General features: G+C 42.8%; 1 protein-coding gene across 1 annotated transcript in view; it reads left to right on the top strand.

Annotated features, from left to right (window-relative positions):
* PRKCB (protein kinase C beta) overlaps positions 1–13,921 on the top strand; it is a 348,363-nt gene that overhangs the window by 322,945 nt on the left and 11,497 nt on the right. Inside the window, exon 9 of the mRNA XM_089682410.1 lies at positions 2,790–2,933. Within this exon, the coding sequence (XP_089538536.1) occupies positions 2,790–2,933 (144 nt within the window). The remainder of the gene's footprint in view (positions 1–2,789; positions 2,934–13,921) is intronic.

Below are 13,921 nucleotides of genomic sequence, written 5' to 3'. Positions count from 1 at the left end.
TCATTAGCGCTACCTGTGTTTTGAGGTGGGGGAACAGCATTTCCTGTTTGTGGCTGTGCCCTTTGGCCAGGCCATGGCACCATGTGTATTCAACAAGGTGCTTGTTCCTATGTTAGCTCTTCTGTGAGCAATTCCCGCTCTTGGGTATTTGGACGATCTGCTCCTCTGGGAACAATCAGAGAAGAGCCTCAAAGCCACTGTGCAACAAACAGTACAAGTCCTACAGAACTTTGACTGGTTCCTCAATTTACAAATTCAGCTGTGAACGTTTCACAGTGCCTGAAGTATCTGGGCCTTGTTTTGGACACTACCCTGCCATACTTGCTACTTTCCCAGGGAAATACTCAGTCCCTCTGGTCCAAGGTGAAGGAGTTATGTTTCCTGGAGTGTCTCTCTATTTGTCCTTGCACAGGGGTGCTAGTGTTGATGGTATTCTCCATCAACTCCAAAATTTAATGGCAACTCAACATCCTGACAGCATGGGACAAAACTCCTATCTTTTGGATTACCCCTGAGCACCAAAACCAGGCTAAGCTTGGATGGGTGGCTATCCAGCCTGGTGGTGGAGTTGGGGAAATCCTTTCTCTTCATGGTATGGAAGATACCGACAATGGATGTCAGGCTGGGGAGGTGTCCTTGAGGTGACATGGTCCTCTGAGGTAAACAGGATGCCTGTTAGCATCCTGAAGCTTGACATTTTGGCTTGCCCTTTAGCTGACAATCGGGTTCCAATTCAAAATCATCAATACAGAATCAGGAGTCAGGCTGCTCTCCAAGAAGCAGAGCTCATTCAGACTTGCAGAACCTATTGTTCCTGTCCTGTATGTGTTGCACATTCCTGGCATGGAAAATTGGCAAGTGGACTTCCTAAGCCGTCTGAATCTCAGTGATAAGTCCCTCCACCAGGAGTTGTTTAATTCTCTTTTCAGTGGGAGACACCAGACAGTAACCTTCTGGCCTCAAGACTCAACCACAAACTAGACAGGTTTGTGTCCAGGTCCCGGAATCCTTAGGCTTTCGGGATGGTTTCCCATGTCACTCTGCGGGAACAGTTCAACCTGATTTATGCATTGATACTTGGATATAGTCAGAATTTTAGCAGATTCTTTGTGGGCCTTAACAGATCGTCTGCATCTTCTCTCTCAAGATACCACATTTCATCATGCTTTACATTCACTAGCTTTGACAGCTTGGCTATTGAAGCTCAAGTCCTGAAAGATGGGGGTATTTCAGGCTCCTTGATTCCCAGCTAGCTAAAGGCCAGAAATTTTCATGTGGAAGGCATCTTTTGCTTGCTGCAAAAATCCAAAGAAGACACCCCCCCCAGTCCCATGCATTTTGCCCTCATGGGGGCTTAATCATAGAGGCCACTATGTTTAAACGCTACATGAGCAAAATACATGGGGTGGGGCTCTTCTATGGGCGGAGCAACGGACTGAAGCTAATTACCATTTTTTACTATTTTATCTTTACAGTCTGCTGTTCCAGTGTGTGGTCAGGGCGCCATTTTCTTGTAGTCTAAGCTGAACTTGACAAGCCTTACATCCCAACCAGTGTTCCCAATCACAGAACTCTCCTTCTGGAGCATTAGAGTGATATTGTTTTTGAGTATAGCCTTTTAGAGGCCTTTCTGTAAACAAAGTGCAAATTACGTACCTGTAAAGAACACTTATTTTTTGTACTGTCTGTACCAGTGTGCTCTTTTGTTGAGAAATGATTCCCCAAAGTCCACTTGGAAAATGACACAATATCAGGATGTCTCCTGGGGTCCTTGCTGGTTCCTTCTGCCGGCCTCCATGTAATGTCCTGTGCAATAATTTGTAAGTTGTATAACTTGTCTTTTTATTATTACCTGGAATTCAGCTTTAGAGTGAGCCTGCCACCACAAGGTCACAAAAAAAATAGTCTTGTAAAGAAGATAAGCTATACGCCACTTTACTGCTCCAACCGGATGAATGAAAAAAAAAAAAGCCAATTTCCCCATCCACACATTTGAGATGGATTTGGAAATCCTCCCCTTTGTGTCACTGTATTGTCACAGCGAAACTCTCCTGACAGAATAACTGATCGGCACTGCGTGCGACTGGCTGCATGTGCTGATCGAGTGCAAATATGCCAACAAGCCCATTCATGAAAATTCCATCGATAGATCGACTTCTCAAGAACTGGAATGGTTCAGCAGGAATCGGCGGAGTTTTGATCAATGGATAATTACAAACGGTGTTAATAAACAAGCACAGCCACTTGGAAATCTGGCCTTGTGTGGCTACACGAAAAATATAATCCTGCCTTGTGAAAAGACAGCTGGAATCTGACATTTGAATCTGATTTGTGTCTGAAGCTGTACAGCTTTATATTGCATTTTAACACATGAGAATTCATGACTGAAAGACAAAGGAGTTGATGTACGAAAGGTAAAAAGACTATACACTTTGCAAGTGCAGTTGCACTTTTCACGGAGTTTAGCAGATGTGGTAAAGCTCTGCTGATTTTCATCACCCGATTGTGCAAAAAAAAAAATGTTTTGTTGTTGTTTTTATATATATATATATATATATATATATATATATATATATATATATATATATAAAACAAAGGGAAGCTTTCTTTACCACATTTACTAAGGAAGATGAGTGCAGCAGCACTTGCTAAGTGCAGTCTCTTTGCCTTTAGTAAATCCACCCCAGAGTGTCTGTGCTGCACTTGCAGCAACCAATCATATGATCCCCTTTCCAAATTGTTAATCCGCTTTTGTTAAGTGAATTATTTGCTATTTTTCTTATTTGCAGAGAGCCAAAATTGGTCCGAGCTCCAAAGTAGCAGAAGAAAAGGTGAATCCGGTGCCCAAAATTGACAGCAACGGCAACAGAGACCGTGTGAAAGTGTCTGATTTTAACTTCCTCAAAGTTTTGGGCAAAGGAAGCTTTGGGAAGGTGAGTAAAACAACACCAGTCATGGTTATGTGATCCTGATGTACTTGGGTTTTCAACACACATGCAATGTTAAACATTTAACAACTGCCGCTTGGCATCCTCGTCCCAGATCCATACTCTACCATCATGCAGACGTTGTGGCTGGGCATCATGCAGTGATTTACCCTTTCGGTTAGTTGGGACTTGCCCTAAAGTTTTTTTTTGTTTTAACCCACAAAAATACAATTTATTTTAGTGTGAAAGGTTGGGTAAAGAATTAGCTTAGGGTTAGTGTTAGGTTTGAGAGTTATGAGTTTAAGGATAGGTAAGATATCTGAGACTTAAAGGATAAGTTCACCTTTGGGAACATGTTACATTTTCTACCTGTCTTTAGTAACAATACAGAGAGAAGTTCCCCTTACCAGCTGTCACTTTTTGAAAACAGCCGTGTCATTCATTCACAGAGTGCCTGTATGAGGTACGGGTACACATATACACTGACGGGTTTTCAGGAGTCTGCTGATTTCTGGTGCAATGCTTCATAGTACTTGTCTCCAAACTGTGGCCCAGGGGCTGGATGTGGCCCTTTACTTGTCTTTTATCTGGCCCATGGGGCACTGTTTCACCGACTGACAGCAATGATTGGACACTATTTCACCAACTGAAAGCAATGATGGGAAACTATTCCTCCCACTGACACTAATGATGATGCACTATTCCTACCACTGACACCAATGATGATGCACTATTCCTACCACTGACACCAATGATGGTGCACCATTCCACCAACTGACACCAATGATGGTGCACCATTCCACCAACTGACACCGATGATGGCGCACCATTCCACCAACTGACACCGATGATGGCGCACCATTCCACCAACTGACACCAATGATGGTGCACCATTCCACCAACTGACACCAATGATGGTGCACCATTCCACCAACTGACACCAATGATGGTGCACCATTCCACCAACTGACACCAATGATGGTGCACCATTCCACCAACTGACACCAATGATGGTGCACCATTCCACCAACTGACACCGATGATGGTGCACCATTCCACCAACTGACACCGATGATGGTGCACCATTCCACCAACTGACACCGATGATGGTGCACCATTCCACCAACTGACACCGATGATGGTGCACCATTCCACCAACTGACACCGATGATGGCGCACCATTCCACCAACTGACACCGATGATGGGACACCATTCCACCAACTGACATCATCAATTGGACATGATTTTCCCCATCAATATCAAAAATGGGGCACGATTCCTCCCAATAAAACCAATGATGAGGCACTGATACTGGGGGGGTTTCTTTTCCCACTGGCCACAGTCCGGCTATCAGGAAGGGACTCACCGCTGGTGGTGCTGGGGCTCACCTGCTGTGTGGGCTGCAGTACCGGTGCTTGCCAGCGGGTGCTTTCAGCAGCCAGGATCTCACTCCTGCAATCAAGCCATCACCTGAGGCTGATTGCAGGAGGTGTATTTAAGCAGTACCAGGCCTGCAATCAGTGCCTTTGTGTTTTCTCATGTGCCCTGTAGTCCTGATCCTGTTTCCTATATCCTGTCTTCTGCCTGCTTGACTCTCCTGCTTGACTCTGACTCTGCTAGAACTCTGCCTGCACCGGCCCCGGCTATTCCTGACCATTCTCCTGCCTGCTCCTGTTGTACCTTATCTGCTCGATTGTTCCTGACCCGATCTGCCTGACCACTCCACCTCTTCAGCCCTGACTACACTTGTACATATTAATATTAGTTTAAGTTTTGGTTTTTGTTTGCACTGCGTTTGTATATTTGTGCTCTTAATAAATTATATTATTATTTCATCATTTCTGAAGCCTGCTGTTCCCTGTGTCAGTCCACACATCTCTGGTCATACCTGGATCCCTGACACCGGCCCCCCTTAAAGCCTGAAGCATAGTATACTGGCCCTTTGCTTAGAAACTTTGGAGACCCCTGCTTTATAGGGTCCAAAAAAAATTGTAAATGCACATTTTTACTTGCAAAAAAATGGGCATTTTTTTTTAAAGTGAATTTTTCCTTTTCAGTGATAAAACTGATGTTTAGGGTAGGTGTTGAGAGGTAATTTTAAGGAGTTAGTGTATCTTTTTTTTAATATTTGGATAGTGCCTCACTCACAAATTTCATGAGCAAATCTCAACGGGAAAAGATCCTGCCAGTAGCAGCACTTCCTGTTGTAGGCTAACAAAGCCTAGCAATTATCAGCATCGTTGTGAGCCTGCTGTGCATGGTGCTTCAGTCGGCTTTTAGAGCTCGATCACACCAGTGCATTGAGGTAATGAATTCACAATATTACACCTTGTACATGTTTTGCGTCAGGAAGCCTATGCATTTTGAATGGACCGCAATGCACCAAAAATGCTGCTTGCCACATGTTTCTTAACATAGCACACAGATCATTCACATCAGTGCACTGTGCTCAGTTGCAGCGGACATGCTCTGCAGTGCCTTTTGTTTTAGTTCTATTCAAACTTAAAATGCTTTGTGCAGCACTGAAGTACATATATTGCTGGAATATATATTAAAACGTGTGTTTTACAGCGCCTTAATGCAACGCACCACTGTGAACGGGCCCTTAGACTGCCTATCTGATAGACCTGATAAGCAAAAGCAGACAAGGGCGCACTCTCATCATGCATTACCGTGGTACACCACGGATTTATTGTATAGACAAATGATGTATACTCACAAACCAAAGGAAATAAAAGCAAATAATGTAGTCCACAAAGACAGTCAATAATGCTGTGCCCTTGATAGGGATAAGCTGACGCGTTTCGGGAGACGAACCCCCTTCCTCAGAGCTAGCTGAGCTTATTGACTGTCTTTGCGGACTACATTAATTGCTTTTATTTCCTTTTGGTTTGTGAGTATACATCCATTTGTCTATACAATAAATACGTGGTGTACCACGGTAATGCACAATGAGAGTGCGCCCTTGTCTGCTTTTGTCCACCAGTGTCCAGATTCCCCGATCTTGGAAGAGCAGCACCTCTTCGTTTGGCATTCAGAATTGTCTTTGGTCTGCATGAGGATTTGAGTGCTGGTTTTGTTTGTTTGTCTTTGGATTAGACCTGATAAGCAGACCAATAGCCAGGAGCACATCTATTTGGAGCACTGGTCACTTTATTATATATATTATTTATTATGTATTTATTTTTATTTAACTATTTAGTTTAATTAGTTTGTTACCCTCATGGCTGAGCGCTTCATCCAGTATTAGATTTTTTTTTCATCCCGAGGTATAGGGTATAGATGATAGCTGCTGGTCTTGTTTAGTTACTCTGTGGAGCGCAGGAGGACAAATAAAGAATAGCCAGAAGTTGCACAGTGGGCTATTAATGCTGCTGCCTAATTGCAAGGCAGTGGGTTGGTGTTGTCACTCTGCAACAGGAAGTGCTGTTACTGGCAGGATCTCCTGGTAAGAAATAGTCTGGAAAAATGATTTTCTTTTAAAAACTGTATAAAATGAGGCATTAGATCTGCAAAAACACTCCAGCGCTCAATTCAAGGTGCTTAGGTATACAATGCTTTTTCAGGTGCAGCCCTCCACAGATGGGGATATCTTCAATCAACTCCAAAATACACATACAAGAGGGTGCAAACTCCCCATGCAAACAGTTTAATGAATCCCAAAGACAAATGGATACTCGCAAAAGATTAAAATCAGCCGGAATATTACATGAATACTTTGGCCTTGGGCAGTAAGTCCCATCATAATGGGACCATCTAATTAGAAATTTAATGCATTTTGGGAGTCTAGGCCATTTCTTCAGCTCTGAAGAAGGGGACTAGACTCCCGAAACGTGTTAAGCTTTCCAATCAGATGCTCCAATGACGGGACTTACCGCCCAAGGCTGAAGAATTCATGTTATAGTCCGGCTGATTTTAATAACATGAATTCTTCAGCCTTGGGCGTTAAGTCCCGTCATTGGAGCATCTGATTGGAAAGCTTAACACGTTTCGGGAGTCTAGTCCCCTTCTTCAGAGCTGAAGAAATGGCCTAGACTCCCAAAATGCATTAAATTTCCAATTAGATGGTCCCACTATGAGACTTACTGCCCAAGGCTGAAGTATTCATGTAATATTCCGGCTGATTTTAATATTTTGTGAGTATCCATTTGTCTTTGGGATTCAATAAACTGGTGGTAATGCAGGAGTTTGCGCTCTCTTGTATGTAATTTTTGCATAAAATGAGTTATGATTACAAACATACTGAAAAATTGATTCTTGCATACTATATACTGTGCGTGTTTATAATATTTTCTAGAGGCTTTCAAATCCAAAGACATTTATCATTTTTCATGACACCGCTTTGGTTAAGAGTTGGTTAAATTCAGCCTCCCCACAAACAAAGCAGCTGTGAATTACCGGCGCATTCTCGCTTTCTCTCTCCTTTTGTCCTGCGGACTGTACCGCCTCATCTTCCCTTGTTGTTCTGCCAGCTCCTCTCCTCCTTGTCAGCCAACAGCTGCGGCAAAGAAAAAAAGGAACTTTTTTGCTTGTTTCTGTTTCAAATACATTCTACTCAGCAGCAGTCCTGCAAAAGAGGAGAGAAGGTGAGCGGCTTGGGAAATAAATATCAATACTTTCTTTGGACTCTTCTGCCCACTTGACCCCTGAACACCAACAGGGGGTCGGAAACACAATCCTTTGAAATCCGCCAAGGTGAAGAATTTAAACGGTTTCCAGCTTGGCTCACAAATCCTTTGTAAGCCAACAAATAGCTGAGAGCACATGTTGTGTTTTCAAGGTATTGTTGACCCAAAAAAATACATACAAGTAAAGGGATGTCCTTCAACCCATTTTTCAGCACTTTGACTAGATATGTGTGCATTATTCTGAGCCAGTCTTTCCTGACCTTACGCTCCCTGTTCTGTAGAGAAAAATTATTTGGTACCTTAAATACAAACTTTATTATATTAACAAGCACATTATTTATTGAAAATTATACCTTAATTTAGTTTTTTTTGTATTTGTTACATAGTACATAGTCTGGCAGAAAAAAGACAAAAGTCCATCCAGTTCAACCATTAAAAAAAAAAAAAAGAAGTTATAATCCTATACCTACAGTTGATCCAGAGGAAGGCAAAAAAAAACCCCAGCAAAGCATGATCCAATTTGCTCCTGCTGGGAAAAAAATCCTTCCTGATCCCCCGAGAGGCAATCGGATATTCCTGGATCACCGTTACCAATAAATGTTAGTATCCAGTTTTATTATGTATATCTATTCACATTTTACTTGATGGACAATATTTTCATGACCATACCTAAAGTGTACTGGCAGACAGCAAGTGAGAGCAGGGGTGTCCCTAGGGTTGGTGTCACCCGGTCCGATCCAGTATGAATGTGAGCTAGGGACCGATCCAGTATGTGTATGTATGAATGTGAGTTAGGGACCGATCCGGTATGTGTATGTATGAATGTGAGCTAGGGACCGATCCAGTATGTGTTTGTATGAATGTGAGCTAGGGACCGATCCGGTATGTGTATGTATGAATGTGAGCTAGGGACCGATCCGGTATGTGTATGTATGAATGTGAGCTAGGGACCGATACGGTGTGTGTATGTATGAATGTGAGCTAGGGACCGATCCGGTGTGTGTATGTATGAATGTGAGCTAGGGACCGATCCGGTATATGTATGTATGAATGTGAGCTAGGGACCGATCCGGTATGTGTATGTATGAATGTGAACTAGGGACCGATCCAGTGTGTGTATGTATGAATGTGAGCTAGGGACCGATCCAGTGTGTGTATGTATGAATGTGAGCTAGGGACCGATTCAGTGTGTGTATGTATGAATGTGAGCTAGGGACCGATCCAGTATGTGTATGTATGAATGTGAGCTAGGGACCGATCCAGTGTGTGTATGTATGAATGTGAGCTAGGGACCGATTCAGTATGTGTATGTATGAATGTGAGCTAGGGACCGATCCGGTATGTGTATGTATGAATGTGAGCTAGGGACCGATCCGGTATGTGTATGTATGAATGTGAGCTAGGGACCGATTCAGTATGTGTATGTATGAATGTGACCTAGGGACCGATCCAGTATGTGTATGTATGAATGTGAGCTAGGGACCGATCCAGTATGTGTATGTATGAATGTGAGCTAGGGACCGATTCAGTATGTATGAATGTGAGCTAGGGACCGATTCAGTATGTGTATGTATGAATGTGACCTAGGGACCGATCCAGTATGTGTATGTATGAATGTGAGCTAGGGACCGATCCAGTATGTGTATGTATGAATGTGAGCTAGGGACCGATCCAGTATGTGTATGTATGAATGTGAGCTAGGGACCGATTCAGTATGCGTATGTATGAATGTGAGCTAGGGACCGAACCAGTATGTGTATGTATGAATGTGAGCTAGGGACCGATCCAGTATGTGTATGTATGAATGTGAGCTAGGGACCGATCCAGTATGTGTATGTATGAATGTGAGCTAGGGACCGATCCAGTATGTGTATGTATGAATGTGAGCTAGGGACCTATCCAGTATGTGTATGTATGAATGTGAGCTAGGGACCGATCAAGAATGTGTATATATGAATGTGAGCTAGGGACCGATCCACTATGTGTATGTATGAATGTGAGCTAGGGACCGATCCAGTATGTGTATGTATGAATGTGAGCTAGGGACCGATTCAGTATGTGTATGTATGAATGTGAGCTAGGGACCGATCCAGTATGTGTATGTATGAATGTGAGCTAGGGACCGATCCAGTATGTGTATGTATGAATGTGAGCTAGGGACCTATCCAGTATGTGTATGTATGAATGTGAGCTAGGGACCGATCAAGAATGTGTATATATGAATGTGAGCTAGGGACCGATCCACTATGTGTATGTATGAATGTGAGCTAGGGACCGATCCAGTATGTGTATGTATGAATGTGAGCTAGGGACCGATTCAGTATGTGTATGTATGAATGTGAGCTAGGGACCGATCCAGTATGTGTATGTATGAATGTGAGCTAGGGACCGATTCAGTATGTGTATGTATGAATGTGAGCTAGGGACCGATCCAGTATGTGTATGTATGAATGTGAGCTAGGGACCGATCCAGTATGTGTATGTATGAATGTGAGCTAGGGACCGATCCAGTATGTGTATGTATGAATGTGAGCTAGGGACCGATCCAGTATGTGTATGTATGAATGTGAGCTAGGGACCGATCAAGAATGTGTATGTATGAATGTGAGCTAGGGACCGATACAGTATGTGTATGTATGAATGTGAGCTAGGGACCGATCCACTATGTGTATGTATGAATGTGAGCTAGGGACCGATTCAGTATGTGTATGTATGAATGTGAGCTAGGGACCGATCCAGTATGTGTACAGTTGTGTCCAAAATTATTCAACCCCCACTGAAATTGAGTGTTTTGGCCAGTTTGACATTGCTTTTGATCATTCAGTCATCTTGCTTACATTTACATTAAAGAGGCACTTGTAGGTCAGACAAATATAACATAACAGTTATAATGAAATAACCACAAATGTCTTTTCTGTGCTCACAGCATTATCAGTTTTATTCAACCCCCAAGTGACATTCAATCTTAGTACTTAGTACAGCATCCTTTTACAGTTATAACAGCTTTTAAACGTGAAGCATAGCTTGACACAAGTGTCTTGCAGCGATCTACGGGTATCTTCGCCCATTCTTCATGGGCAAAGGCCTCCAGTTCAGTCACATTCTTAGGCTTGCGCACTGCAACTGCTTTCTTTAAGTCCCACCAGAGGTTCTCAATCGGATTTAAGTCTGGTGACTGCGATGGCCACTCCAAAATGTTCCAGCCTTTCCTCTGCAACCATGCTCTAGTGGACTTGGAGGTATGCTTGGGATCATTGTCCTGTTGAAAGGTCCAACGTCTCCCAAGCCTCAGGTGTGTGACGGACTGCATCACGTTTCCATCCAATATCTCCTGGTACTGAAGAGAATTCATGGTACCTTGCACACGCTGAAGCTTCCCTGTACCTGCAGAAGCAAAACAGCCCCAAAGCATGATTGACCCTCCACCATGCTTCACAGTAGGCAAGGTGTTCTTTTCATCATAGGCCTTGTTCTTCCTCCTCCAAACATAGCGTTGATCCATGGGCCCAAACAGTTCTAATTTTGTTTCATCAGTCCACAGAACACTATCCCACAACTTTTGTGGTTTGTCCACATGGCTTTTGGCATACTGCAGTCGACTCTTCTTATTCTTTGGAGACAGCAAGGGGGTACGCCTGGGAGTTCTGGCACGGAGGCCTTCATTACGCAGTGTGCGTCTTATTGTCTGGGCTGAAACTTCTGTACCCACATCTGACAAATCTTTTCTCAGTTCCTCAGCAGTCACACGGGGACTTCTCTCCACTCTACGCTTCAGGTAGCGCACAGCAGTCGAAGTCAGCATCTTCTTTCTGCCACGACCAGGTAGCGTTTCAACAGTGCCCTTTGCCTTGAATTTGCGAATGATGCTTCCTAAGGTGTCTCTTGGTATGTTTAACATCTTTGCAATCTTCTTATAGCCATTGCCCTTCCTGTGAAGAGAAATCACCTCTTCTCTTGTCTTCCTGGACCATTCTCTTGCCTTCACCATGTTTGTAACCACACCAGTAAATGTCTAGAAGGAGCTGAGTATCACAGTCATTTTAAAGCTGCCTAATTGGTGCTTATTATGCTTGATTGCTGCTCGGTGACATCCACAGGTGTTTTCAATACCTGATGGAAAGCACCTGTATGAACCTCTGTTCTTCAGAGTGGTAGTCTTTAAGGGGTTGAATAATTGTGGCAATGAAGAAACCACATAAGAACCATTTACTACTGTATTACATAAACAATTGATGTCATTTTAGTTGCATTTGGGTAGTTACAACGTCCTTGTAGGATTTGATTCTGAATACAATTCCAAATGTACACTATAGTCCCTAAACCCCTTTACAGCATTGGGGGTTGAATAATTTTGGACACAACTGTATGTATGAATGTGAGCTAGGGACCTTAGATTGTACGCCCCTTGAGGATTAGGGACTGATGTGAACAGGGCGGACTGACCATTTGGAAACTCGAGCACTGCCCGAGGGCCCGGGGTCAGTAGTGGGCCCCATGAAATGCCCCTGGTACCTTTTTCATAGGCTTTTTTGAGTTTGGGCAAGGACACAGGGGCCCCATGATCCCCTATTGCCCGGGGGCCCCATGAGTTGTCAGTCCGCCCCTGGATGTGAATGTACAATATATATTTAAAGCGCTGCGTAAATTGACGGCGATCTATAAGTACCTTAATTAAATAAATAATATGCTCCCCAGTCCGCAGATCCGATCCATCTTGCGGGGATCATCGGCTTGCAACCTATACGGGGTTAACTGATCTTTCAACACTGGTCCGGGGCGTGCGACGGGGACACAGGGAGGGGAAGAGCCAGGCTGTGTGCGCACAACAGGTACCACCCACCTCTGGAGGAGTGACACCACATGTTACCGCAGATCCGATCCATCTCAGATTTACTTTTTGGTGTCACCCCATGAAATAGGTGTCACCCGGTGCAGTGCGCACCCCCTGCACCCACCTAGAGACGCCACTGAGTGAGAGTGCTTTGTAAGCAACTTATGTGGCAAAAATCTGCAACTACACTAAATTAAAATGTTTGCTCAATTTACTATCAGTTGAATGTTATCTTACCCTGTGCAGCCAGAAAACTTAGCTTGCCTAACAGGGTCACTAGAAGATAAGTCTGCAGCCTGTGCCCTTTAAGGTTTATGTAAACCCCTACAGTACTAGAATCTCATATTCCTAAAGGAGCTTTAGGCTACAGTTTAAAAAGGATAATGGTGATGCGCCCTTAAATTAGAACCGTGAATAAATAAAATCAATTTTTAATAAATAATAATTCTATTATTATAAATAATTACCTTTAATTTCTCCAAATATAAAAATATATAAAATGTGCAACTCATTAATATACATCAATAAAAAAAAATTAAATCTAAAAAATAATTGATATTGATAAAAATAATCAATATTAATTAATAAAAATAAATAAATTTAAAATTAATAATTCATAAATGTTCAATAAAGTTGAAAATCCCATCACATATTAAATCCCATCTAAGTGGGACTATATATTTCAAATGGACTGTTCACATGATTTCCAAAATAAAACTTCTCAGAATGAAATGAGTTACTTGGTGTATTCTTCTATTAGTAGAAGACTGAATGATTCTCCTCTTTGCTCCTATTGTTCTGCTATGAATGGATCCTGGGTAAGGTCTTCCCTCCAAGAGTTGTTGTATATTTTCTCCCTATTACTCAGCATATCGCCAGAGGAAAAAGAGAAAGGAATAGTGCCTTATCCTTGATGAGCATAAAAATTTATTGGTGCCAATTTTGCACTTACAAGTTAAAAAACATCAAAGCGCTTTCTGTATAAGATATGTGCAGCCTGAGTGGCGTGTGGACTCACACTGCCTGTACTCGCCGTGCATCGGAGTCGGGGTACGTGGTGACGTCTATGCCCCTCCCCTAGGCTACAGTACTCGCCTGCAATCTGGAGCTGCCCTCCACTGTACTACTTTTTTGCCACGAGTTGTCTGTCTTCTGAGTTGAATGACGTCTGGCATTTTTCATCCCTCAGGACTAGAGGCATTGTATAAATGCAGGGTGTCATGCCGTTTGGGGGGCTGTCAGCACGGTGCCCTCTTTTTATAGTGCGTTGATACAGAGCACAGCACTTACATCAGATTGAAATGAGAAAAGGCGCTACTCGTGTCAAAATGATGAATCAAAAGTGTTGCAAAAAATGACAAATATTTATATTAATATAAACGTATTCAACATCAACAGATATAAAGATTGATATTAAAGTGTCCATCAAAGAAAAAGTCCATATGATAATTCCACACAATAACTTTTCCACACTGTGTGCCCAAAAAAAAAAAGCGAAAACTGAGTGATCCAATAATCCAGATGTGTTCACCAC

This window comes from Staurois parvus, unplaced genomic scaffold (assembly GCF_062004578.1).
Source record: "Staurois parvus isolate SC_StPar_1 unplaced genomic scaffold, SC_StPar_1.0 ptg000289l, whole genome shotgun sequence".
Taxonomy (NCBI): Eukaryota; Metazoa; Chordata; class Amphibia; order Anura; family Ranidae; genus Staurois; species Staurois parvus.
Note: the sequence above shows the minus strand (reverse complement) of the source record. Positions and strands in the feature narration are given on the sequence as shown.